At 53.4% G+C, this 26,267-nt stretch overlaps 3 protein-coding genes across 10 annotated transcripts in view; 2 read left to right on the top strand and 1 right to left on the bottom strand.

The window, feature by feature from the left end:
- CPNE1 (copine 1) overlaps positions 1-7,080 on the top strand; it is a 39,595-nt gene extending 32,515 nt beyond the window's left edge. For all 6 annotated transcript variants that reach the window (XM_066383968.1, XM_066383964.1, XM_066383967.1 and 3 more), the window contains 15 exons: positions 1,142-1,270; positions 1,369-1,548; positions 1,701-1,775; positions 1,864-1,935; positions 2,087-2,167; positions 2,329-2,418; positions 2,532-2,618; positions 2,765-2,851; positions 2,931-2,990; positions 3,069-3,202; positions 3,303-3,357; positions 3,598-3,649; positions 6,047-6,180; positions 6,325-6,561; positions 6,729-7,080. In XM_066383968.1, the coding sequence (XP_066240065.1) occupies positions 1,142-1,270; positions 1,369-1,548; positions 1,701-1,775; positions 1,864-1,935; positions 2,087-2,167; positions 2,329-2,418; positions 2,532-2,618; positions 2,765-2,851; positions 2,931-2,990; positions 3,069-3,202; positions 3,303-3,357; positions 3,598-3,649; positions 6,047-6,180; positions 6,325-6,561; positions 6,729-6,881 (1,626 nt within the window). In that variant the 3' untranslated portion in view covers positions 6,882-7,080. The remainder of the gene's footprint in view (positions 1-1,141; positions 1,271-1,368; positions 1,549-1,700; positions 1,776-1,863; positions 1,936-2,086; positions 2,168-2,328; positions 2,419-2,531; positions 2,619-2,764; positions 2,852-2,930; positions 2,991-3,068; positions 3,203-3,302; positions 3,358-3,597; positions 3,650-6,046; positions 6,181-6,324; positions 6,562-6,728) is intronic.
- A 2,478-nt stretch (positions 7,081-9,558) lies between these two features.
- Positions 9,559-14,121, bottom strand: SPAG4 (sperm associated antigen 4). The gene is made up of 12 exons (XM_066386160.1): positions 13,812-14,121; positions 13,256-13,360; positions 12,953-13,019; positions 12,693-12,754; positions 12,420-12,463; positions 12,120-12,142; positions 11,891-11,999; positions 11,574-11,649; positions 11,287-11,402; positions 10,751-10,918; positions 9,831-9,920; positions 9,559-9,732 (listed from the first exon to the last, which is right to left on the bottom strand). The coding sequence occupies exons 1-12, from the start codon at positions 14,119-14,121 to the stop codon at positions 9,583-9,585; spliced, it is 1,320 nt and encodes a 439-aa protein (XP_066242257.1). The 3' UTR covers positions 9,559-9,582.
- A 4,155-nt stretch (positions 14,122-18,276) lies between these two features.
- The window catches only part of LOC136405051 (fer-1-like protein 4), a 32,749-nt gene continuing 24,758 nt past the window's right edge, over positions 18,277-26,267 (top strand). For 2 of the 3 annotated variants that reach the window (XM_066383971.1, XM_066383973.1), the window contains exons 1-17: positions 18,277-18,396; positions 18,666-18,721; positions 19,506-19,594; positions 19,695-19,794; positions 20,925-21,016; positions 21,210-21,251; positions 21,548-21,715; positions 22,604-22,664; positions 22,789-22,920; positions 23,248-23,310; positions 23,388-23,472; positions 23,696-23,855; positions 23,971-24,154; positions 24,242-24,428; positions 25,021-25,391; positions 25,784-25,898; positions 26,090-26,264. In XM_066383971.1, the coding sequence (XP_066240068.1) occupies positions 18,318-18,396; positions 18,666-18,721; positions 19,506-19,594; positions 19,695-19,794; positions 20,925-21,016; positions 21,210-21,251; positions 21,548-21,715; positions 22,604-22,664; positions 22,789-22,920; positions 23,248-23,310; positions 23,388-23,472; positions 23,696-23,855; positions 23,971-24,154; positions 24,242-24,428; positions 25,021-25,391; positions 25,784-25,898; positions 26,090-26,264 (2,159 nt within the window). In that variant the 5' untranslated portion in view covers positions 18,277-18,317. The remainder of the gene's footprint in view (positions 18,397-18,665; positions 18,722-19,505; positions 19,595-19,694; positions 19,795-20,924; positions 21,017-21,209; positions 21,252-21,547; positions 21,716-22,603; positions 22,665-22,788; positions 22,921-23,247; positions 23,311-23,387; positions 23,473-23,695; positions 23,856-23,970; positions 24,155-24,241; positions 24,429-25,020; positions 25,392-25,783; positions 25,899-26,089; positions 26,265-26,267) is intronic. The other variant, XM_066383972.1, reaches the window with a different exon arrangement.

Raw genomic sequence — 26,267 nt, forward strand, 5'->3', positions numbered from 1 at the left:
GTGGATTAGTCTGCGGGCCGCACAAAATTGTTCAGCGGGCCGCGAGTTTGAGACTCCTGTATTAGAGAGTGATAAATGCCTAAGAATAAAAGCAAGTAACGGGTATGTGGTGTGCCAATGGCAGTAAGGTTGAAATTTTAGTGTCTATAGAAAACAGTGCCTTTTCCTTCATAATGAAAATGATTTTTAATAAAAACCCAGAGAGGGAGTGAGGGAACAGCAAGCCATGTGGATAATGAGAGAACATTCCACACTGTTAGGTAAAACAAGCCTCTGAGGAATGGCAGTCAAGCAGACCTGTGTGGCCAGAATGTAGTGAGCAAGAGATGGTGTCTGGAGACCAGGGTGGAGAAATCTAGACCTTTCTTGTAGGCCATGGTAGAGTTGGATTATTTCCTCAGCACTGGGAAGTCATTAGAGGCTTTGGGAAGAGATGTGAAGTGACCTGACTTACGTTTTAACAGAATCACCCTCGTTGTATTGAGAATGGCTTTTTGGTGTGAGGATGGAGGAATGGAGCGGTGAAGAAGTGAGGATGGTTTGCTTGGCCTGGGTAGTGGCAGTGAGAATAGTGAGGAGCTGGACACGAGCAGCTGATGAGAGGCTAGGACAGTCAATAAGAGGGATCATAACTCTACCCCAAAATGCAGGGCCCCAGGGTTAGTGGGAACTCATTGGAGGAAGAGACCTTTAGGGGAGCAGTTTCTGGATCATGGTTGTATTTTGGGCAATAATAGGATTAGAACTTGGGTTAAGGTCTGGTCTGGGGCCAGTAAGGGGGGGTCATTGGTTTTGAGAAGAGCAGGGTTCGAGGCCAGGTCTGGGTGGCATTATTAGGATTAGGACCAATTTTAGGGTGAGGACTAGTTTGGGGTTGAAATTGTTGATGGAGGCCAGTATACTTTTTCTGCGTCTTCCTATTATACTCTTGGACCAGGGTTGGTTGTAACCATGGAGCTTACCCAAGGAGAATGGAGGAGTATATAAGCTATAGGACCTTCTCTTCCCAGAGTGTCATGGGGGTGAACACAGGCTCAGCCCTGCCTGGGTGAGGTCTACTTGCCTTCCCAAGCTGGGACATACAGTCAGGGAAGGGTGGAGAAGCACCCTCAGTGCTTGACTCAGGTGCTTTTTTTTCTAGATGGCCCACTGTGTGACCTTGGTTCAGCTGTCCATTTCCTGTGACCACCTCATTGACAAGGATATCGGCTCCAAGTCTGACCCACTCTGCGTCCTTTCACAGGATGTGGGAGGGGGCAGCTGGGCTGAGGTGAGGAGGATTGTGGGGGTCAGGGTTGTGGAGGGAATTTCGGATTGTTTTGGGGTGGAGAGGTTGGGACTGTGATGCTTATTGGCCTCTGCCCACAGCTTGGCCGGACTGAGCGAGTACGGAACTGCTCGAGCCCGGAGTTCTCCAGGACTCTGCAGCTTGAGTACCACTTTGAAACGGTCCAGAAGCTCCGATTTGGTATCTATGACATAGACAACAAGACACCTGGGCTGGGGGATGATGACTTCCTAGGAGGCGCCGAGTGTTCCCTGGGACAGGTATGTGGGGCCAGCAATTAGAATCCTTCAGACACAGGTTCAATAAGCATCCTGTCAGACAACCCAGCCTGCCTGGGACTTGGAGGGTGGAAGTCAAGTAGGCTCTAAGTCTGCCGAGTCTTGATCACTTCCTCCTCCCTACTGTGCCCCAGATTGTATCCAGCCAGATACTAACTCTGCCCTTGATGCTGAAGCCAGGGAAACCTGCTGGGCAGGGGACCATCACGGTAAGAAAAACCTCTGTAAGTGTGGGGTTGGGGACTTTACGTCAATGAGGAATTCATGAGGTGATAGTCTCCTGCCTCCCTTACCTAGGTCTCAGCTCAGGAGTTGAAGGACAGTCGTGTAGTGACCTTGGAGGTGGAGGCCAGAAACCTAGATAAGAAGGTGTGTATGGAAGGAGGCTGTTGGGGTTCTCTCCTACCCCAGGAATGAAAGGAATTGGAATGGTGTGGTGGGGCGCAGAGTTCGGGACCGGGATCTGGCATAGCGGCTGTTTCTCCCTGAGTCTAATGACAGGTTTCTGTGGCATTGGCAGGACTTCCTGGGGAAATCAGATCCATTCTTGGAGTTCTTCCGCCAGGGCGATGGCAAGTGGCACCTGACGTACAGATCAGAGGTGTGAGAGCCCTGGGAGTGTGTGGGGTGTGGCTTGTGATTACCAAGGCTTAGAACGCAGGGAAGAAGAGACTGCGTATGTTAGAGAAGGGATGGCTGCTCCCACACACCAGCACAGAGCTCACTGGAGGCTTTCTCTTTCCCCTTCCCATTCCCCTTCAGGTAATCAAGAACAATCTGAACCCTACGTGGAAGCCCTTCTCTGTCCCTCTCCAGTATTTCTGTGGGGGAGACCCCAGCACACCCATCCAGGTGTGGAGCTTGCCTCCTGGGTGCCTGAATGGGGGCAGAGAGGCTGAGGAGGGATTTATTCTCACCTGCCAGCTACCTCCAGTCTTGATATACACGCACACCTTCCCCCCCAGGTGCGATGCTCAGACTATGACAGCGATGGTTCACACGATCTCATTGGTACCTTCCACACCAGCTTGGCCGAGCTGCAAGCAGCCCCGGTGAGTGCTGGCCTTGCTCAGGGGTGCTGAGGTGGGTGGACCTAGAGGGCCGTGGCCCCAGAGAGCGGAGGAGGGCGGGGCAGCTCCACTCTAGTGCTGGCCGATGCTCTTGGAGTTTCCTGCGCTCATTTTTCTTTCCTCACCAGGCTGAATTTGAATGCATCCACCCTGAGAAACGGCAGAAAAAGAAAAGCTACAAGAACTCTGGAACTGTTCGTGTCAAGATTTGCCAGGTGAGACAATAGTCCATGTGACCCAGGCTCTGACCCCTAAGTGCCATGGCCGTTTTCCTCAGCCAGGTCTCATCTGCAGGTAGAAACAGAGTATTCATTCCTGGACTATGTGATGGGAGGCTGTCAGATCAACTTCACAGTAAGTTGCTTTACCAGGGCAAGAGAACAGATCTGGTGCTCAACGTGGCCTTCAGCTTCCCTCCTCCTATCTTCCTAGGTGGGCGTGGACTTCACAGGCTCCAATGGAGACCCCTCCTCACCGGACTCCCTGCACTACCTGAGCCCGACAGGGGTCAACGAGTACCTGACAGCGCTGTGGAGCGTGGGCAGCGTGGTTCAGGACTATGACTCGTGAGTCACATCTCCAGCCAGTCTCCACTCCCTGCAGACGCTTCGGCTCTGTGCTCGCAGTTCCCTCACTGCCTCTTCCCCAATTCCTGTCCTTCTACAGGGACAAGCTATTCCCAGCATTTGGATTCGGGGCCCAGGTGCCCCCTGACTGGCAGGTGAGGACTCTCTTTCCTTATTGTACTCACATCCTCAGTTTCCCAGTCCTGATATTGGGGGGTACAGTGAACTTACTTTCTGGCACCCAGCTTTATGGGGAGATGCACCGATTCGTTCTTCAGGGGCAAGGGCTCCTGACTAAACAGCTGCTGCTTGATGCTTGGTACATACCATGGCACCTTTCTCTGAGTACAAAGGTGTTGATAGCGGAAGAGCCTCATTTTCATTCTTGCCTTCAGGTCTCCCATGAATTTGCCTTGAACTTCAACCCCAGTAACCCCTACTGTGCAGGTGAGTCCCCTATCCTCCAGCATAAGGCAGATTTGTTCACATCTAGAGGGCCAAGCCTGTGCTGGCAAGGGAGAGTGACTCCATTGTCCAGAAGAAGGGATTTTAGAACTAGGCCTCTGGAGACAGTCTTTTTTTCAAGTGAGAGGAGGGGAGACATTGAGACAGACTCCCACATGCGCCCCAACTGGGATCCACTCAGCAACCCTGTCAGCGCCTGGGGCCGATGCTGGAACCAGTTGAGCCACAGGGGAAGAGGGAAAGAAAGAGGAGAGGGACGAGGAAAGAAGCAGGTGGTCATTTCTCTTGTGTGCCCTGACCAGGAGTCGAACCCAGGACGTCCATACACCAGATTGACGCTCTATCCACAGAGCTAACCGGCCAGGGCCTGAAGGCAGTCTTTATCCTGCCACTCACTAACCATGTGGCTTGGGGCCGTTGCTTAGCTTCTGTGTGCTGCAGGACTACAATATTTTAGATCAGGGGTCGGGAACCTATGGCTCGTGGGCCAGATATGGCTCTTTTGATGACTACATCTGGCTCGCAGACAAATCTTTAATAAAAAAAATAATGTTAAAAATATAAAACATTCTCATGTATTACAATCCATTCATTACCTACTGCTCGTGTTCATGGTTGTGCGTGGCTGGAGCCAATCACAGCTGTCCTCTGGGACAACACCAAATTTTTATTGGGTAATGCGTAAAGTACACGGGTTGTTGTATGGCTCTCTCAGCCAAAAAGGCTCCCGACCCTTGTTTTAGATTGTTGAATATTTAAGGAGAGGGTGTGTGTAAAGTTGGAATCAATAAGTCTGGCACATATGAAGTGCTCTCTAAAAAATAGTAATTGTCATTATCTTTGCCTGGAAGCTCACATTATTTAAGATCACAGGCCAGAAGCCCTGGCTGGTTGGCTCAATGGTAGAGTGTCAGCTTGGCGTGCAGGAGTCCCGGGTTTGATTCCCGGCCAAGGCACACAGGAAAAGCACCCATCTGCTTCTCCACCCCTCCTCCTCTCCTTCCTCTCTGTCTCTCTCTTCCCCTCCCACAGCCAAGGCTCCATTGGAGCAAAGATGGCCCGGGCGGTGAGGATGGCTCTGTGGCCTCTGCCTCAGACGCTAGAATGGCTCTGGTCACAACAGAGCGACGCCCCGGATGGGAAGAGCATCACCCCCTGGTGGGCGTGCCGGGTGGATCCCGGTCGGGTGTGCGGGAGTCTGTCTGACTGCCTCCCATTTCTGGCTTCAGAAAAATACTAAATAAATAAATAAATAAATAAAATTTTAAAAACCCTAAATCTCTAAGATCACAGGCAAGATAATTTGTAGAATGCCCCTCACTTTGGGTTTACCTGGTATTTCCTCATGATTAGTTCAGACAATGCATTTGAATTGAGGCAGCTTTTTCTTTTCAGTGCACCGTATTGGGAGGGTAGGCACACGGTGTTGATTTATCCTGTTACCAGTTGTGTTAACTTTGGTCACTTGGTTAAGGTACCATCTACCAGGTTACTCCACTATTCAAGTGCTATTTTTCTCTTTGGAATGAATAACTACTTTTTTTTTTTTTTTGTATGTTTCCAAAGTGAGAAGCAGGGAGGCAGTCAGGCTCCAACATGCTCCCGACCAGGATCCACCTGGCATACCCACCAGGGGGTGATGCTCTGCCCTTCTGGGGCATTGCATTGGTGCAGTCCCGAGCCATTCTAGCGCCTGAGGCTGAGGCCATGGAGCTGTCCTCAGCACCCGGGCCAACTTTGCTCCAATGGAGCCTTGGCTGCGGGAGGGGAAGAGAGAAAAGAGAGGGAAGGGTGGAGAAGCAGATGGGTGCTTCTTCTGTGTGCTCTGGCCAGGAATCAAACCTGGGACTTTCACACGCCAGGTCGATGCTCTACCGCTGAGCCAACCAACCAAGGTGGAATGAATAAGTATCTAAACTCATCTTTTACTCCTCTAGTTTGAGCATCCATTAATGATTCTTGCCTGAGTCAGATACCTGATTGTGAAATGATTTTGTAATTCCTCCTTCTACATTTATTAAGGAAGAGCTTTCCCTTCTTTCCCATTATTTAATATTTCTATGAATTCTTAGTAAATGAATTTTCATTCTTTATCTTATTAAGTGGGTTATAATCTGATGTTCAACTAATTGCATTTGATTTTTCAGGGTATTCCCCTAGTTTGGGTTTTAAGTGAAGCTGTGATTTAGGACAAGTGTTCCTCCTGTCTTTGGCCTTAATTCCCTCATCTGTAGGATACGGTTGAGCACCCTGGTCTACAGGGTCATTGAATGAGGTGCACCCAGGTTCCCAAATCTCCTCGCCCAGAATGGGGTGACGTCAGGCCTGGCTCACCCCTGGGGGGCCTAGCGGTTTATAGTGTTTTTTGTCCTTCTCCAGGTATCCAGGGTATCGTGGATGCCTACCGTCAGGCCCTGCCCCAGGTTCGCCTCTATGGCCCTACCAACTTTGCGCCCATCATCAACCACGTGGCCAGGTTTGCAGCCCAGGCTGCGCACCAGAGGACTGCCTCGGTGAGGGTTGTGGGGGTCATGGTGGTGAGACAGTCCCGGTTGATGACTCCCTTGAGGGCTGTGCACCAGAGGACTTGGTCAGTGTGTGGGGGTGGCTGGGCATTTAGAAGATCTGCCTCAGTGTATGAATGGGCTTCCCCCCAGCAATACTTCGTGCTGCTGCTGCTGACTGACGGTGCCGTGACCGACGTGGAGGCCACACGTGAGGCTGTGGTCCGGGCCTCTCACCTGCCCATGTCCGTGATCATCGTGGGAGTGGGCGGCGCTGACTTTGAGGCCATGGAGCAGCTGGATGCTGATGGGGGACCCCTGCGCACACGTGCTGGGGAGGGAGCCGCTCGTGACATAGTGCAGTTTGTGCCCTACCGCCGCTTCCAGAGTGTGAGTGGGGGCAAGCTTGGGGCAGACCAGGTCTGGGAGGTGACCCTCCCACCTTTCCATTAGGCCTGGGCAGGGTTGGGGGTTGGTTTTGTGTCCCTTTCTGGGTATAACACAGGCCTTGGGACACTGCTCTGGGTCCGACTGACCTTGCCCTCTTCTCCTGGCAGGCCCCTCGGGAGGCACTGGCACAGGCCGTGCTTGCAGAAGTCCCCGTGCAGCTGGTCTCCTACTTCAAGGCCCAAGGGTGGGCCCCATGCAAGCCACTTCCACCCCCAGCCAAGGACCCCACAAAGGGCCCTGCACAGGCCTCTCAGGCCTAGAGTCCCTTGGAGGGGAGGTTGTGGCCGGTCCTCAGCCCTGTGTCCCCAGTGTCCGTATGTACCAGTGCCCACCCCTGTGTATACTCCCCAGTGCCAGCACTTTATATTTTATACTTTTATACTTGCTCCTGCTGTTGCTGCTCTTGATCCTGCCTTCTTGCCCGTGGAACCCCTCATTCAATAAAGATCAGTATGGCTACTGCTTTGTCACCACTCTTTGTTTTGGGGTGGACATCTGCTCTTTGCAATGTTTACTTCTCTCCGAGCCTATTTGTTGAACTTAGGGGTTGTGAGTGAAGGGTACCTCTGACAGAATACCCCACTCAGAGAAATTGGGTCTTCCTGGTCCAGATATCTAGAGACATGGACTATTTCTGAAACTACAAAGATTAAATATGGGCCTGACCTGTGGTGGTGCAGAGGATCAAGTGTCGACCTGGAACGCTGAGGCCGCCAGTTCAAAACCCTGGCTTGCCTGGTCAAGACACATATATAGATGATGCTTCCTGCTCCTCCCCCCTTCTCTCTCTCTCTCTCTCTCTCTCTCTAAAATGAATGAATAAAGTTAAAAAATAAGATTAAATATGAACCAAGCACCCAGCCTGCCATGCCTTGGCAGCGCTGAGCCGCGAACACAGGGCAGGTAGGGGTGGTAGGAGTAGGGTGGGCTCTGGATGGAGTAGGGGCCTTGCCAGACCTGCTAGGGAGGGAGCAGTGTGCTTCTCGTCCTAAAGAAAGGCTACAAGCCTGACTTGGTGTTTTTGAAATTTTTAACACCTTTTTTTTTCTTCTTAAATATGTATATTCATTGTAGAAAGAATAAAGTATAGAAAAAATATCACCTAAACTCCCATGTCGCAATAAAGTATTTGGTGCATTTTTTTTTTTTTTTTTTTTTTTTTTTTTTGTATTTTTCTGAAGCTGGAAACGGGGAGAGACAGTCAGACAGACTCCCACATGCGCCCACCAGGGGGCGATGCTCTGCCCCTCCGGGGGGGGGGGGGGGGAATGTCGCTCTGTTGTGACCAGAGCCACTCTAGAGCCTGGGACAGAGGCCGAGGAGCCATCCCCAGCGCCCGGGCCATCTTTGCTCCAGTGGAGCCTCGGCTGCGGGAGGGGAAGAGAGAGACAGAGAGGAAGGAGAGGGGGAGGGGTGGAGAATCAGATGGGCGCTTCTCCTGTGTGCCCTGGCCGGGAATCGAACCCGGGACCTCTGCACGCCAGGCTGACGCTCTACCACTGAGCCAACCGGCCAGGGCCTGGTGCATATTTTTAAGTCCTTTATCGATAGTATTTACAGTCTATATGTGTTTGGGATCATATTATACGTACTATTTTAGCATGCTTCAAAATAGATAAATGGGCCAGGTGAGGGTCCTGACTTTCCTAGGTGTGACTTTTTTTCCCACGTAGAATATGATACATAGTTTTTATTATATTTTGGATATCTTACCTGGTAGAACTTAATTGCTGACCTCATTCTTTTTACTATCTCTATTCTGTTGTCAGGTGTGCTCCACCTTATTGAGCCAGTTCTTTACTTACTGAGATGTGGGTCCCTTCCAGTTTTGGTCTATTACAGACAGTGCTATAGTGAATATTCTTGTACATTTACCTGTATATTTATAAGAATGTTTCTAAAGGATTTGTTCCTTGAAGTAGAAATGTTAAATCAACGTTTAAAATTTAGCCTGACCAGAGGTGGCGCAATGGATAAAGCATCAACCTGGGATGCTGAGGTCCCAGGTTCAAAACCCCAAGGTTGCCAGCTTGAGCGCAGGCTTGCCAGCTTGAGCATGGGCTCACCAGCTTGATTGTGGGATCATAGACATGACCCCATGGTCTCTGGCTTGAGCCCAAAGGTCACTGGCTTGAGCAAGGGGTTCCTGGCTTGGCTTGAGTCCCCTGGTCAAGGCACTTACGAGAAGCAATCAGTGAACAACTTAAGTGATGCAACTACGAATTAATGCTTCTCATCTCTCTCCCTTCCTGTCTCTCTCTCTCTCTCTCTCTTAAAAAAGAAAATCTTTCATTCTTTCAGTTCTACTTTTTAAGTGAAGAATTCTTGGATCGGTAAATGTTTCCTGGAGCATCCTCTTTCCTATCAGGCTCCTGAAGGCAGAGATGTGAACACTAGACCCATCTGTACGGTGCCGGGCATAGAGCTGGGCACTGAGGTCTCAGTGGAGACAGCCTGAGGAGGAGCTCAGGCGTGCGTCAACTCGGAATCCTGTGCTTCCTAGACGTTCTCAAGTCTGTTTTTTCAGTGTTTCCCCTGAGAAAAGGGGGATTTCTTAGAGGTTGGGAGTGGGAATTGAGGTTGACAAGCCACGCTGTGAGCCTATCAGGCTGACTGGCAGCCCTGAAGATAAAAGGGTGGTCTCTGGAGGAAGGTGGGCTTGGGTCCGCTGTGACGCTGTTCTTCACTAGCAGTGCAAGCGGGAGCAAGTTTCCTGACCTGAGTGGTTCCCCCTGTGGTGACGGTCAGTTAGGTAACGTGTATAATGTCCGGAGTACCAGTTCTTTTACATGGAAGCACTACATAAACGCGAACTGCTGCTACTATATTGATCTGGACTTCTTCAAGATAAGAGAGGGTACTTTGGGAGGTAGACCCCCTACCATACTTAGCTACCAAAGGCCACCAGAGCCCCCAGCAGACCCTCCAGCACAGACGTGCGCTCTCTGAACAATCAGCATTTTAATTGCGCCCCCCTGTGGCACTGTCCCCTGCTTCCTCTGAGGTTCTCAAGCCGTGGGCTCGGACTCGATACAAGCATGTGAAATGGGGGTGGCCCCAGTTGCTTAGAATCTGGATCTTCACCTTGGGAAAGGCAGTTGGGGGGTCATTCTGGAGAAACAAATGAATCATGCTAAGGGCTGCTTCCCTTTCAATCTTCCCTCACTGTCCCGCTCCCTCCGCACCCTCACCCCCGAAGACAAACACACCTGTAGGTGGAAAGTCTGAATCTCTGATTTCTCCACGTTGAAGGTGAATTTCCCCAAGAAAACTTCAGTCTCGTCATCAGCCTGGAGGCCCTGGTAGGGGAAGAGTGAATGGAGAAAAGTGAGGCGCGGGGAGAAGCAACTTTGTTGAGGACTTACTACCCTGTTTTCCTGAAAATAAGACACCCCCCGAAAATAAGACCTTGTGCAATTTTTTTTCAAGCTTAGAAATGTAAGGCCTCCCCTGAAAATAAGACCTAGCGCGTCTTCAGGAGCAAAAATTAATATAAGACGCTGTCTTATTTTGGGGGAAACAAGGTAAATTGTTGTACGTGGAAATAGAATCACAAGAAATTTTTGATGGAATTAAGAGTTTGGCTGGTTATGCTGATGAGAATTCTTGTTCATGGAAAAATAAGACATCCCCTGAAAATAAGACCTAGCCTGTCTTTAGTAGCAAAAATTAATGTAAGACACTGTCTTATTTTCGGGGAAACACGGTATGTATTTAATTCAATAGCTGTATGCTTTTTTTTTTTTTTTTTTTTTTTTTTTTAAGGATAGGATAGTGTAGTGTGGAATGTGGGCTCAAAGAAACCAGGCTGCACATTTCAGTCTGGCCGATTGTTAGTTGTGCGACCTCGAGCAAGTAAGGTCCTGTTTTGAACTTTACTTTTCTCATCTGTTAAGGGGAGATAATCCAGGTAAAGTACTCAGCACAGAAGTAGCGCTCAGTGAACCGTAACTAATATTTGGATGTGGTTACAGGTATTAATAATCTATGGCAGCCCTGACAGGCAGGTGGTGGTATCTCCATTTTACAGATGCGCAAATGAAGACTCAGTGGCACCAGTTTTCATGAGTGCCCGGTGTTTTCTAAGCAAAACCCCCCACCTCCTTGACTTGACCCCAATCCCACTCACATAGACTGCGAAATCGCGGGGGGCACTGTTGGCCTCCCCCGTGTGCACCACGCTGGGAGGCGGATGCTGCAGGGTGATGTCGCTCAGCTGCACACGGCCCGGCAGCCGAATCACCACTTGGCCCTGGTCACCCTCAAAAGCCCAGCAATTCCCGGGAAACACATCTGGCTGCAAGTGGAAGGAGAATCCATCAGAACCAGTTGACCGAGCGACTTGGTCCTTGCCCAGCGTGGGCATGGATTCACATTGGCCCCGCCCTCAGCTCGACCCCATCTGCCCCGCGGCGCAGTCCTTCACCTCCAGCTCTCGCCTCTCCAGACTCCTCCCAAGACCCTAGGCCTAGTTCCTAGCATTGCCGGGTTTCTCCAGCAGAGCCTTAGCTCAGCCAACCCAGGCCCCGCCTCCAGCCGGGCGCGTTCCCCACCCAGTAGGGCCACACCCTCGGCTCAGCGAGGTCACAACTCCAGGGAGCTATTGGATTCTTTTCCAAGCTTCCCGCTCCAGGTTTCGCCCGGAGATCCAGGTTCCAGGCCCACCTCCAAAATAACTGTAGGGGGCCGCGCGTAGTTCCAGAAGCTGAAGCGATTCCAGAAGTAGGCAGTGTTCGCGTCCTCGTAGTCATGGGATGTCTTCTCTAGGTCGATGGACGCTCCTGGACCAGGGGAGAAGCAACCACTCAGGGACTCCCAGGTTTGACCGACAGCCGGGTCCGGGTCTGTCTGAGGTTGCATTCCCTAGGCCGGTCAGGTGTTTAGGTCAGTCTGTGTCAATGTCTGCGTCTCTTTCCGTGTCTCTGTCCCAGTGTCTCTAGTCTGGGTCTTACCCACGGAGCTCAGCGCATAGTCGGGTTTGCGCACAAAGTCCTCATTCAACCTCTGGAATACGAGCTTGGCCACTCTCTGAAAAGAGGGAGGACGGAACTTGCAGTTTGGTTTTATGGAAGGACACAGTTGTCTAGAATGGATTTTGTGGCCCTGAGAGAAATCCCAAGGTCAGGGCTCTGGGGGCAGGGCTTTTAGGCTCAGGAGCCAGGGAGCAAGGTCTCCAAAGCGTTTTGGGACTCCGGCGGGCGGAGCTCCTGAGCTCCCCTGGGTGCCGGCTGGGACAGCGGCTTACAGTGCAGGGTGAGCCGCGGCTTACCTCGCTGTTGACTGCGCGAACGCTGGACACCTCCTTGTGGAGTTGATCCAGCTCAGCCTGGAGCTGCTGCAACTGCTGCCGCTGGGTGCGCACGCGCTCCTGGTACTGGCTGCAGGCGGGAGGTTGACACAGTGTGGTTGTCTCCCTGTCCCCGGTACACTCCCCGTAAGCCCCTCCACAGGAGCACCTTTGAGCCCTCCAATTCCACATCCCATGTGCCATCTTTCACCTTAGAGTCAGCATCTCAGGCTCCTATTAGAGGGAGGAAAGGATAAAAATACAGAGCTGCTTAACTCCCACTCACCTCCTTGTCCCATCTGCCTTCCTTTGAGGACTGCCATCTCTCTTCCCGACCTTCCAGCACCCCTCAGAGATCCTCAAGCACCTCTGGGCCCAAGCTCAGAAGTCTCCTATTTATATCCAGCCCTTTCAGCACTGCCCCCTCCTCTCAGAAGCCCAGGGGACATATAGCAACCTCCAGTTTCATAACCTCCCCACCATCCACCCGGGGACAATTTCCCAGACTCACATTCTCCAAAGGAGGGGCCAGGTACAGGAGACCCCACCAGAGTACTGGAGAAAGAAGGGAGTGGTCTCAGGGAAAAGGATTTCCCTGGCATAAAGTACAGTGAGGGCTAAGAGGCTTGAGGGGTTTACAGTCTGATGGGGGACTGCCGTGCTCTGACAAGGACTGGAGAAAGCTGAAGGGGCAGACTGAGCTGAAGGACAGGGGACAAAATGCGCCTGGTTTGGCTCCAAAGCATCCAGGGCTGCGTCCCCAAGGAATTCACCACCCCCTCACCTGTCAAAAAGAGGCTCAGCAGTGACACAGCCGTGGACAGGAAGCGGATGGAACAGACCTCCCTGAAGAATTGGAGGGAGGCTGAGGTCCCCGGGACCCTCATGAACCCCACAGACCCCACCCCAGGCTCCTAGACCTAGCAGCTCCTTGTGGACACATCTCAGCCAGGTTTGAATCGGCTCAAGCCCCAGCCAGTCTGGCCTTGCTGCCCACCTCCTCCAAAGAGCAGCCCCTGGGACTCCCCCTTTCCTCCGTCTGACCTGTACACACTGACCAGCACGTCTCCTAGCGCGGATAAACCCACGCTCAGCACCTGGAAGAGTAAGCCTGAGGAGAGGAGAGGGGACTCAGAGACGGAACTGTGGCTTAGAGATGGGTACAGATGAAGAGAGGTGGGCTAGGAGAATTAGCAGGGGCAAAGAGAGCAAGTTTAGGGCCAGAGAAGGGGCTGTAGACTCAGGCTGGGGGCTGAGAACGGAGAACAGGAGTCTCAGAGAGGAGAAGTGGAATTCAGGGAGGGAAGCTGAAGGGTTAGAGGGGATCTGCGCTAGCCTGGCTCATACTCAGGAAGGTCTTGAGTGCTCGCGGGGACTGTATCTCCTGCCTCAGATCCAGGGTCGAGAGAAGGTTGAACTGCTCCTCAGAGACAACAGGAGAGCCAGCCGGTTCTGCGGGAGCCCAAGGGCTCCATTGGGGCCTTGGGCACCGCAGGCCCACTCTGTCCCCGGGAGCCGGCCTCAGGTTCCCCAGCCCAGAAGCCGGACAGCCTCTCACACAGGTTTTGGTCCTACCGCGCCCCTCAGGGATGCTCACTCAACGTATTGCTCCCACCCCCAAATGGAAGCCCGGTCCCCAGTATAAAGGTCTTGGTTTGGCCCAGGTCCCAGGTAGGACATGCTAACACCGAAGCCACATCTCGCTAGTGGTGCCCAATCACAAGATTTTCTTCTCCCTTCCCAGGATCGTCCATCACACAACATCTGTGCCTCCATTCATCTCCCTATCGGCCCCGCCCCTTAGGAGGTGCCCAGATTTTGTTTCACCGCCGTTCGGTGCCTAGCCCCGCCCCCCACGCCCCGCTCCCTCCCTCGGCTTACCCGGGTTCGACCCCGCCCGCACCCGAGGCCCCGCCCCTCACGGTTGCCGCGCCACCGGCGGTCGGCCCACTGCGGCTCCGCTGCGCCGGCTTCGGCCGAGAGCTTCCAGCCCACGTGGCTCCTCCGGGCACTGCTGAGCTCAAGACGGGCTCGCCGCAGCTCGAGCCCTGGTCTCTTCTGTCCTTGGGCTCCCCGGGCACCGGCCCACCTGACCGGTGGCCGCTGCTGTCCCCCGTGGTGGTGCTCACTGAGCTGTTGCTGTTGTCGCTGTAGAAGTTGGGCGTATGGTTGTGCGGGGATGCGGCCGAGCCCGGGCGGGGGCTCCGCCGCATCCTGACTCTTCTGGTCGGGTCCCTCACGGACGCCAAAGCCGCCGCCAAGGTCCTCGGCCCTCCCTCCGCCGCTGCGCACCGCCGGGACCCCACGGAGCCTGCGTGCAGCCGGCGAGCCCCACGACCGGACCCAACCTTCTCCTCTGTTTCTGAATCTGGCTGCTGACGTCATAGAGGAGACCAAGGTCTCCGCGGAACGCCCATACCAAACGTCACAGAGTTAGCCATGACGTCACTGGGAGCCATGGCAGTCTCGTTTCCCATGTTAAAGCAAGCAATGACATCACAGCACTTCCCAGAACACCCTGCTAAAACTGCACTTGGCTTAAAAGAATTTCTATCCTCTTACATCCTCTGGCACTTTAAGCCTAGCATGTGATAGATTCTCAAATATTTGTGAATGAATGAATGCTAAGAAGGGGCAAGGGTTCACACAGGCCACTTTTAAGATTTTATTTTTATTGATTTTACAAAGAGAGGAGAGAGAGAGGTTGGGGTGGGGTAAGAAGTATCAACTCAGTTGCTTCATTTTAGTTGTTTGTTAATTGCTTGTCGTGTGTGCCTTGACCAGGCAAGCCCAGGGTTTTAAAGTGCCTTGACCAGGCCTCAGCGTTTCAGGTCAACACTCTATTCACTGTGCCACCACAGGCCAGGCCTTTTTTTTTTTTGCCAGGCCATTTCTAATAAACATTTGGTCTTTTTTGCTCTGTAAATACTTCAGGCCCCTCTTCTCATCCTAGTTATTGGGCCTGAAAACTCTGATGCGAGGATCTGTGGGTCCTCTGTTCACCAAGGGGTCTGTGGAGTGAGAATTCAGTACCCACCAATTATACCCCCACTCAACCAACAGTCTGAGTTGCGGAGAATGGAATGGGGAATGACATATGGTCACAGTTAAGAGACTAGAGGATCATGCACTCCAGCATACCAGTGCAATAGGGTTCCCAGGCACACCCTGAGATTCTACATCAGCATTTCTGGAGTGGGTGAAAGAATGAGTTGTTGTTTTTTTTGTTTGTTTGTTTGTTTTGTATTTTTCTGACGCTGGAAACGGAGAGGCAGTCAGATAGACTCCCACATGTGCCCGACCGGGATCCACCAGGCACGCCCACCAGGGGGCGATGCTCTGCCCATCCGGGGCATCGCTCTGTTGCGACCAGAGCCACTCTAGCGCCTGAGGCAGAGGCCAAGGAGCCATCCCCAGCGCCCGGGCCATCCCTGCTCCAATGGAGCCTTGGCTGCAGGAGGGGAAGAGAGAGACAGAGAGGAAGGAGAGGGGGAGGGGTGGAGAAGCAAATGGGCGCTTCTCCTGTGTGCCCTGGCCGGGAATCGAACCCAGGACTTCTACACGCCAGGCCGACGCTCTACCACTTAGCCAAACGGCCAGGGCCAAGAATGAGTATTTTTTTGGCCTGACTGTGGTGGCGCAGTGGATAAAGCATCGACCTGGAAATGCTGAGGTCGCCGGTTCAAAACCCTGGGCTTGCCTGGTCAAGGCACATATGGGAGTTGATGCTTCCAGCTCCTCCCCCTTTCTCTCTCTCTCTGTCTCTCTCTCCTCTCTCTCCCTCTCTCTGTCCTCTCTAAAAATGAATAAATAAAAAAAATTAAAAAAAAAAAGAATGAGTATTTTTAACAACCACATATGTGAACCTAATTAAGGACCACCTGTAAAAAGCAATTCAGTGCATCCTGTGCACATTGCACAGCTAGACAGGTCCAGAGAGGGAAAGGACATTTCTAAAATGGGTGATTGAGATTAGAATTCTAAAGCTTAGTACTCTTTTCACCACATCTCATCTTCTTTGGAATGGTAAAAAGTGGAAGTGGCAGTTCTTAGAGGCATTGAGGCCCAGGGAGAAACTGCCAGCCTGTGTTCCAGCCCAGAGAGGAGGTGCCTGCATTAGGTTCCAAAGGAGTCAATACCTTGCTTAATTAGATACCCCAGGGCTCAGGGAAGGAAGGAAGGAAGGAAGGGAAAGGCCAAGGCACTGCAAGCTAAGAATTCTGGTCCTTCCTCTGCCTTCCTTTGGCTCTCAGTGTCCCCACCTGTCAAATGGAGAGGTGAAACTCTCCCCCAGCATCTAGGAGTCTTGAGGTCTAATTTGGACCTTGTTTAGAAACAGAACAATCCATGCTTTTGTCTGGTGTTTTATAGACCCGCAAACATATTTGAGTACTTAACACCTGGGAAATATGAACAGGGCTTTCTAGCCCTACTGTTAAGAAGGAGACGTTGAAACATAAGAAGGGACCATGTCTGGCTCAAGGCTACACAGCAAGGCCCAGCCCCTCTGATGGCCTAATCTTATCTGCTGTGGTTGTGCAATACATTCCTTACATGCAGGCCAAACTGAACAAATCAGAGGTCCAGGGACAGGCCCTGCATTCCTCCCCATTGCCTGGATGTCCATCTCTGCTCAACTTCTGTCCTCAAAGCCCATATTAAGATAGTTTTAAATTGATTTTAGAGAGAAAGGAAGGGGAGAGGAGAGCAAGTGAGAGAGAGAGAGAAACATCAATTTGTTGTTTCACTTATTTACACAATTTTTTTTTTTTTTGTATTTTTCTGAAGCTGGAAACGGGGAGAGACAGACAGACTCCCGCATGCGCCCGACCGGGATCCACCCGGTACGACGCTCTGCCCACCAGGGGGCGATGCTCTGCCCCTCCGGGGCGTCGCTCTGCCGCGACCAGAGCCACTCGGCCATCTTTGCTCCAATGGAGCCTTGGCTGCGGGAGGGGAAGAGAGAGACAGAGAGGAAGGAGGGGGGGGGTGAAGAAGCAAATGGGCGCTTCTCCTATGTGCCCTGGCCGGGAATCGAACCCGGGTCCCCCGCGCGCCAGGCCGATGCTCTACCGCTGAACCAACCGGCCAGGGCTACACATTTATTGGTTACTTCTTGTATGTATCCTAAATGGTGATCGAACTATAACCTTGGCATATTGGGACAATGCTCTAACCAACTGAGCTACCCAGCAAGGGCTCTCAAAGCCTATTTTCTTTTTTTTTTTCTTTCTTTCTTTTTTTTTTTGTATTTTTCTGAAGCCAGAAACGGGGAGGCAGACAGACTCCCGCATGCGGAGTGGCTATACCACTGAGCCAACCGGCCAGGGCTCAAAGCCTATTTTCAATGCTCCCTCCTCTTGGAAGCCTCCTGGCCTCTCTCCTCTGAGCAATCCAGCCTGACTTGTTCCTGTTCTGAAGATTGCAGTCTTTCTAGGTTTTGGGGTTGAAGGCACAAAGCTATTAGAAGACAGAGATCACATCTGTTTTATCTCTGTCTGCTCCCCCTCCCCCTCAGTGTGTCATAGTACAAGTCCTGCACATAGAAGGCGCTGTTAACTAGAATGATTGAGTAGATGGCCATGAAATACACTCAGCGCATACTTATTGTCACCCATGGGTTCAGACCACAAGATACAGTACATTCATTCCTTCATACATTCAGTAAAAGTACTACATCTGTTTTAAGGGTTATTAAGCTAGGAGTTCTTTGTCCAGAAAACATGCACATGTGCTCAATATTTTACAGATAATTTTAAAGGTTTGCTGACTCCCTGGAGCCCATCTCTGGTCCCACTAGTAAACCCCAAGTTAAGGACCTCTGACTTCTGGTTAAGAAGTATTTTGAACACCTGGTATGTATATGCTAGGGACACACTTAATCACTCATGAATTCAATAATGTGTGGAGTGCCTACAGTGCTAATGCTGGGGGCTACAAGATTCATTTATTAACCCACACATTTATTCAGCAAGTGTTTTGAGAGTCTGCAGTGCAACCAGACCCTGAGCTGGGCATTGAGGACAGGGAGGGAAACAAGGAACAATATGAGGCCCCACGCCGTTAAGGCCTCATAGGCTAGTTGGACCAAACTAGGGTGCAATCCTCTCCCCTTGCCTCCATCCCCACCCGGTCCCAGGTCCCGCCACACCAGAATGCAGGATGGAGGCTGAAGCTGGTGCAGGCAGGGAGGGCTGAGCTGACCGCAGGGACCTTACACCCATCTCTCTCCCGGTCCTCCCACTCCTTCCCCACCTATGACCCCCAGGCCAGCTGTCTGTGTGTTTGACTAAAGGGCAGGGATGGCTGAACCTGCTGGGTGAGTCCAGTGACTCAGAGGCGATTCAGGAGTGCGGGCTGGAGGGCAGGAGGGCAGGCGGGCAGCAGTAGAGCTGGTGGCCCTGGGACAATGGCTCTGACCGTGAATGTGCGGCGACTGACGGGGCTGCCAGGCACTCATGACCGACAAGTGAGGCTCAACTTTCGGGGTGAGGTTTGCAGGGGTGTGGTAAGAATTTCTGAAAGTTGGGGGCTGTAGTTCCTCCATTCCCAAAGCCCCCAACCCCTTCCCTAGGCATCCCTTCTGCCTGTTTCCTTTCTCCTCCAGCCCAATATCTCCAACTCTCTGCCTCCTTCCCTCCCCATCTCCTCACCTTTCTTTAAGGGGGAATCCTGGGGGACTGGAAGCAGGGCCCAGGATTGGGGAGGGGTCTTCCGGGGGAGGGGCTGATTAATGACTAGATCAAATTCTGAGCAGGTTTTACCCAGAAAACAAGGAGAATTCACTGTGGCCAAGAAGCAGATATTGGTGAGGTTAGTGTGGTTGGATCCTGGACGGGGAGAGGCTGTTCTGTGACCCCGTCTAAGTCCATCCTGGGGCTGGGGAGCTCATTCCTGAGTTTGTTTTTGTTTTTTGTATTTTTCCAAAGTGAGAAGCGGGTGGGGGTTGGGGGGAGGCAGAGAGACAGATACCTGCATGCACCCCACTGGGATCCACCCAGCATGCCCACCAGGGGGTGATGCTATGCCCATCTGGGGTGTTGCTTCACTGCAATAAGGGCTATTCTAGCACCTGAGGCCATGGAGCCATCCTCAGCGCCCCAGCCAACTTTGCTCCAGTGGAGCCTTGGCTGCAGGAGAGGAAGAGAAAGATAGAGAGAAAGGAGAAGGGTGGAGAAGCAGATGGGCGCTTCTCCTTTGTGCCGTGGTCGGGAATTGAACCCGGGACTTCCACACGCCAGGCCAACGCTCTACTGCTGAGCCAACAAGCCAGGGCCTCATTCCTGAGTTTTGAGAAGTATAGTCTCAGGAGATGGGGTCAGTCTCAGGCTTGAGAGGTCAGACCCAGTTTGAGACAAATCAGAATCAAGATGGGGGATGATGATTGGTAGTTCTTGATTGGTAGTTATCCCAGATCAGCCCTAGTTTGGAGCAATCCTGTGTTGAGGGGATTGGTGGCTTCAGGTTTAAAAGCTCAGGCATAGGGTTAGTTTCAAGTTTGGAGGGTCAGCTCCTGTTTTGGGGCTAGGAATACGCTCTGGACTGGGGGTCACGGTCAGCCCAGCATCGGGTGTCACAAGGCTCCTCTTATCCCCAGCTATTCCGTTGGCCACACTTTGGGGCTCCGTTGACTACAGAGTGTCTGTCTGTGCAGGTGGTCAACTGCAGCCGTGTGTTCAGCCCCAGGTGAGCAGGCCCGGGGGAGCCAAGGATGTAGGTGGGGCTGGGGGTAGGTGGTTTGGGGTCATTCCTCAGGCCACTCTGCTGCTCCATGCCACACCCCCAGGTCTCTGGGAACCCTGGTGATCTCCCTGCAGCAGCTACAGAGTGCTGGGCATTTGGTGCTGCGGGAGGCCCTAGTGGATGAAAATCTGCAAGTGTCCCCGGTGAGTCCCACTAGCGCCCAGCCTGCCAACTCCAAGACTGAGAGTCCCCCTAAATAGAAGATTATACTTCTCAGTGGGGAAAACCTAGACCCATGCAGAAGTGGTAATGAGGCCCTACATAGGTCAGGAACCAGGTTAGGCTCTGAGGGCCAGAGGTGTGGCAATGGGGGAAGGTAAGGAGTTCAGTGCCGCTCCCTGTCCCTGCCCCAGGCTCAGTTCTTGTGGGAGACAAAGATAAACCTGGCTGGATTTCCCTGGTGTGTCATGAGGGTCAGTAGAGCCTGGTGGAAATGGACCTGGGTTCAAACCTCAGGTCCACCATTTCCCAGCTGAGAACTTGGACAAGCTACTTAGTTTCTCTAGGCTGTTTCTTCACTTCCATTGTGTAAGGTCACACCAAGTGATCTTTTCATTCAGTCTGTCATCATTTGTTGCACTCTCATTATAAGCCCAGTGTTGGGCTGAGCAATGAGGATTGAGTGGTCAGCAAAGCCAGGTAATAAGGATTTGCTCCCTTTGAGCTCCATATTTAAAGAGAGAGGTAAACATTAAACACATATCATATTAATACAAATAAGTGTAAAACTGCCACTGACCTGTCTTATAGAAGAACCGGTAGGGGGCTTGCAGGGTCTATAACAGAGGGATGTGGTCTATTTGGAGGTCAGAGCAGGTTCCCTGAGGAAGTAGTGTTTGAACTTGGACATGCACAAGGATAGCAGTTAACTAAGTAAAAGGGGAGCTTGTTCCAGGCAGAACTGGCACGAGGAAAAGCCCAGTGCCTAACAGAGCGTAACTGGGGTGCAGGGCAGGAACAGATCCCCTAAGAGATGGGGCAGGAAAGGCTGGCATTGGCCAGACCTTGCAGAAGTATAATGGATTTCTAAGAGCGATGAGAGAAATTTCGAGTCCTGTTTGGCCCCTTCAAGAGGTAACTTGCAGATGGTTAAGATGGTAGTTCTTAATAGGTTGTGAGTAGTCAATCTCAGTAACGATCAGAGAGGAATCACAAGTCACCACAGATGCAGGCCAGGTGGAGTTTATGTAGAGTAAAAAGCAGTGTCCTTGGACTTCTCTTAGTGCCATGGTAGTTTGAGGGTCCCTAGGGCACACTGTGTATATGGTTTCAGATCCAGGTGGAGCTTGACCTGAAGTACCAGCCCCCAGAGGACACAGCTGGAACCTGGGCAGAGGAGGACTTCGGGGCACCCATCCGGGACAGGTAAACTACACCCCCCCATCATACTGAAGCAAGGCCTGGGGGTCCCCACCCAACTAGGCTGTGGGAAGGGAGAAGTGGTACCCAGTTCCACGCTAGGTCTGCTGGGTATGGTGACCACTGCAACCATGCTGCCTGCTTGCAGCTCTGTGGTCAGCTCTGACCCTTTTCTTTCTTTCATCTTTCTTCCTCCCAGCTCAGAGCTGGTCATCCCCAATGTGGGCTTCCAGGAGCTGGAGTAAGTATGTGGGGATGACCTGGGGTCAACAAGTCAGTCTTTAGAGTAAGCACCAGTGATGTGGGTCAGTTCCAGGGCCTGGGATCGGTACTGGGTCAATTCCAGGCTTAGAAGTCAGTCCCAGAATCAGAAGTCAATTCTGGAATTAAAGGTATCTCACCCGGTTAGGGGCGGGTCCTGGGATCAGTGGGGTCAGTCCCAGAGTCAGAGGACAGTTCTAGGGTCAGGGAAGTCAAGGGGTCCCCAGAGATGGGTGATAGGTCCCAGACATACCCCTCGAGGACCTTTCATCTCAGGCCCGGGGAGGCCCGGCTGGAGCGGCGGGCTGTGGCACTGGGCCGCAGACTAGCTCAAGGCCTAGCCCAGCAGGACGATGAGGACGAGCTGGAGCTGGAGCTGGAGCTGGATCTGGAAGATGAGCCTGACGTGGAGCTTTCCGGCATCACATTCAGCCCCCTCAAGAGGTAATATGTATACACCGCACTCCTGCTCCCACACCCACCAGTGTGTCCACCTCACTCGCTCATACATGCAGGTGCAATGCCCATCCACCCTCACAGACACATGGTCCCAGGATATGGCTGAGGGGTGGACATCCTGGGGTCAACATTCACTCACTCCTAGGCACAGACACTACCATACAGACACACACAGTTACGCCGGTTCACACATAGCTGCTGGAACTCAGGTAGGTGATGAAAACTTTTTTAAAAAATTTTATTTATTTATTTTTTACAGAGACAGAGAGTGGGATAGACAGGGACAGACAGACAGGAACGGAGAGAGATGAGAAGCATCAATCATTAGTTTTTCATTGCACGTTGCAACACCTTAGTTGTTCATTGACTGATTTCTCATATGTGCCTTGACCATGGGCCTTCAGCAGACCAAGTAGCCTCTTGTTGGAGCCAGCGACCTTGGGTTCAAGCTGGTGGGCTTTTGCTCAAACCAGATGAGCCCGTGGTCAAGCTGGTGACCTCGGGGTCTTGAACCTGGGTGCTCTGCATCCCAGTCCGATGCTCTATCCACTGCACCACCGCCTGGTCAGGCAGATGATGAAAACTTGATGAGGGCAAGGAATTTTGTCTCTTCTGGTCACTGCAGTGTGCCAGTGCCTACAAAAGTATTGGCACAGAGTAGGTGCTCAATAAAACTTTGTTGAATGAATGAATGGTTTTAAGGCTCCAGGAATGAGTCAAATTCTGGGTGTAGGGTTGAGATGAGGGCAAAACAAGACCAGAAGAACTCAGAATTCAAAAGTTCAGGAGAGATCTTATCTCAAGCAGTGAGCAAGACTGTAGGTGTGGTAGGGGAGGAAATAAAGTAATACCTCACCTTAACCCTTCCTGCAGCCGAGCCAGGGACCCAGCCCGCAGGGATCACTTCCACGTGTCCAGAGCCCAGGACTTCCAGGTACCCCTCTCCCTCCAGGCCTTAACCCCTTGGGGAATACCACTTGCCCTCCACCACAGGAAGTTATTCCTCCTCACCTCCTGGCAGGCTTGGCTTCCTTTTCTCCTCCTTCTGTACCCTTCAGGTGGGGGTCACAGTGCTAGAGGCCCAGAAGCTGGTGGGAGTAAATATTAACCCCTATGTGGCTGTGCGTGTTGGGGAGCAGCGCAGAGTGACCGCCACTCAGCGTGGGACCAATTGCCCTTTCTACAATGAGGTGGGTGTGACCAAAACGAAGGGAGGCCTAAGAGAATGAATGGGCAGGACCCAGAATAAAGATCTGCAAACAAACAAACAAACAAAAAAAACAACAACAGAACTATCTGCAGTGGAAGTATGGCCTAGGTGGGCTTCAGCCAGGTGCCAGGCCTGGAGTCACATGGGCACTTCGAGGGAGAAAGGGTGCAAAGAGGCGCCATGGGGTGGGGCGGGAAGGGTTAGCAGGGCATTTCCTCTGCAAGAAGCAGAGTGCAGCTGGTGAGCTGGTGTGAACCCTTCACCTATAACCTTCTCTCACCTTTCTTGTTTCCTCACTTCAATCCAGTACTTCTTGTTCGAGTTTCAAGAGACCCGACTTCACCTCCAAGACTTGCTGCTGGAGATTACGGTGAGGGGCCCGGGTGAGAAGTTTCTGTCAGAGGGGGCCGCCTGCCCAAACTCCAGGACTAACACCCCTTTCCCCAGGCTTTCCATTCGCAGACCCTCCCCTTTATGGCCGCCCGGATTGGCACTTTCAGGATGGACCTGGGCATTATCTTGGACCAGCCAGGTACTGACACGTCCTCATTGAGACTCATCTGCAAGGACAAGGGAAAGTCCTCTGGGCCCTGATCCTTGCCAGATGGCAACCGCTTCCGAAGGCTGACCTCCACGCACTCCCGCTCTCGCTCCTGAACCGGACATGTGCCCCGGCAATTGTCCCCCATTCAGATAAGCTCCCTACTCATTTTGCTGGTCTCCCCTGACCCTCGGCCCGCCCCTTCGCCTCCCAGATGGCCACTTCTACCAGAAATGGGCTCCACTGCACGACCCCCGGGACACCCGCGCTGGGACCAAAGGCTTCATCAAGGTCACTTTGTCCGTGAGGGCGCGCGGGGACCTGTCCCCTTCGCTGCCACCCCCGGGCCTGGCGCACGGTTCAGACATCGAGAAGTGAGCTGGGGTGATGTGGGGAGGAGAGGGGAGGAAGGGGCATTGCCTCCGGGACGCAAAGGGGCAGAGGGGCCGACTTCCGGCGTCTGAGCAGCTCGGCGCCCTCCTCGCCTAGGAACCTGCTCCTGCCTCGCGGGGTGCCCGCGGAGCGGCCGTGGGCGCGGCTGCGCGTGCGCGTGTACCGCGCCGAGGCCCTTCCGGCGCTGCGCCCCGGGCTGCTGGGCAGCCTGGCCCGCGCCCTGCAGGACCAGCGCGTCCTCGTGGACCCCTACGTGCGGGTGTCTTTTCTGGGCCAGCAGGTAAGTGCCCCCTGTCCCCACTCCGCGGAGGCCCAAGCCGTGACCTCGCGCTGACCCGTCCCCACCTGTCCTCGCTGGCGCGCTCAGGGCGAGACGTCGGTGCGCGGAGAGGCGGCGGCCCCCGAGTGGAACGAGCAGCTGAGCTTCGTGGAGCTCTTCCCGCCGCTGACGCGCGGCCTTCGTTTGCAGCTGAGGGATGACGCGCCCCTGGTCGACGCGCCCCTCGCCACTCACGTGCTGGACCTGAGGCAGATCTCCCACCCGGGCCGCGCAGGTGAGCGCATCTGCCCGACGGGTGCCGCCTCGCCTGCGCCCTGTCTGCTCTGGGTCCCGCCCCGGAGGGCAACCCGGGCCTCCGCTTAGAAAGCCACCCCTCGGGGCAAATTACGCTGCGTGACATCTCCTCCTTTTCTCCTTTGGGAGACGCACCTGTCTCTCCCAGACTACAACCCCACCCTCGGTTTGGTTCCGTATCCAGTAACCACTCCAGCCCTGCGCTCCCGACAGATTTGCTCATACAGAAACAAGCCATGTCCTTCTTATCTCTTTACCCCAGCCCCTAATGCGATCCCCTGTAGCTCAGCCCCAATCCGGACTCCACCTCCGCAGGTCTTGCCCCCCCCCCCCCCCCCCCCCCGAGCCTAGGCACCAGCCGTCCGCAGTGTCTTTGGAGCTGAGCTGGTTTAGGTCTCCTAGGTGGTGGTAGTTCAGAGTGGTCCGTCCACAGCTGTACGCAGACTTCCCTCCCAGAGGTCCAATCTGACACCCCCTCCCTCGACCTTGCAGGAAATAGGGTGTAGGCATAGACGGAGTAGTACCCACCCACCCTAGGGTCCCCTGTAAAACACTGTTCTTGTTCTCCTCAGCGGGGTTTAACCCCACTTTTGGTCCGGCCTGGGTACCTCTCTATGGCTCGCCCCCCAGCGGGGGACTCCGGGATGGTCTTCAAAGTCTCAACGAAGGCCTTGGCCAAGGCGTTTGGTTCCGTGGCCGCCTGCTGGTGGCTGTGTCCATGGAGGTGTTGGAAGGGAGAGCTGAACCCGAGCCTCTCCAGGCCCCACAGGGGTCCAGGTTGTCCAAGCTCATGGGAAAGAAGAAGAAAGCCAGGCGGAGCCAGACGCCAACGCCAACGCCAACGGGGATGCCGCAGCACCTGGATGCCAGCTCCAGCGCTAGGGGGCCTGAGGTTCCTAGTGCCATGGAGGTGGAGGTGGAGGAGTTGCTGCCGCTGCCCGAGGTGAGGGCTGGGGTTTAGCCAGGGAGCAGCGGGATCACCCTCAGCTCTGGAGGGTGTGACCAGCTCCAAGGCATTCAACACAGGAGTGGGGTGAGTAGGGGGGTATCTCAGTTTCTGGGCTGGCTTGAAGACCACAGTGTGTGTACACTTGTTCTCGTGTATAGACACGTGTGGGGGAAGCGGGGCTGATCAGTCCAAGGTGGGCCAGAGAGATCTCAGCCCCGGGTCCAGCGGGTTGGGGATGCAAGTGGCAGAAAGGGAGGTGGGACACTTGCCGTGACTCTTCTAGGGCCTTGGTTACAATATCTTTCTGTGGGCATTTTGGACAAGCGTAGTCGTGGTTGTATCCTGGGAGAGTGAGGGCTGACTCCAGTTTGACGTGCCTTCCCCAGAATGCCTTGGCACCCTGTGAAGATTTCCTGCTTTTCGGTGTGCTCTTTGAGGCCACCATGATTGACCCCACCATGGCCACGGCCTCCCAGCCTATCAGCTTTGAGATCTCCATTGGTGTGTGGCCTAGAAGAACCCCTGAGGGTCATGGGTTTGAGGGTGGTCACTCTTGTTCCAAACTTAAGACCCCTGGAAGGGGCAGTTAACTTTCAGTGAGGAGGGGACTCTGACTTCTATTGAGGCAGAGAAGGCTGATGGTGGGGTCAGCCCTTAGCCTGGTGCCTACTGACCCTTGCTGCTCTGGGCAGGTCCTGCGGGCCGCCAGGAGAAGCAGATGGGCCAAGGGTCCAAGACTGGGGAGGAAATGGAGGGCGCGGAAGGGGAGGCACAGCCTCTGCTGGAGTCGGAGGTGGGAGTCAGGCCGGTGGAGGAGGAGGAGCTGGGGACCCCTGCTCAGCGGCCTGAACCCATGGATGGCAGCGGGTG

The sequence above is a fragment of the Saccopteryx leptura genome, chromosome 5, assembly GCF_036850995.1.
Source record: "Saccopteryx leptura isolate mSacLep1 chromosome 5, mSacLep1_pri_phased_curated, whole genome shotgun sequence".
In the NCBI taxonomy this organism is placed as follows: Eukaryota; Metazoa; Chordata; class Mammalia; order Chiroptera; family Emballonuridae; genus Saccopteryx; species Saccopteryx leptura.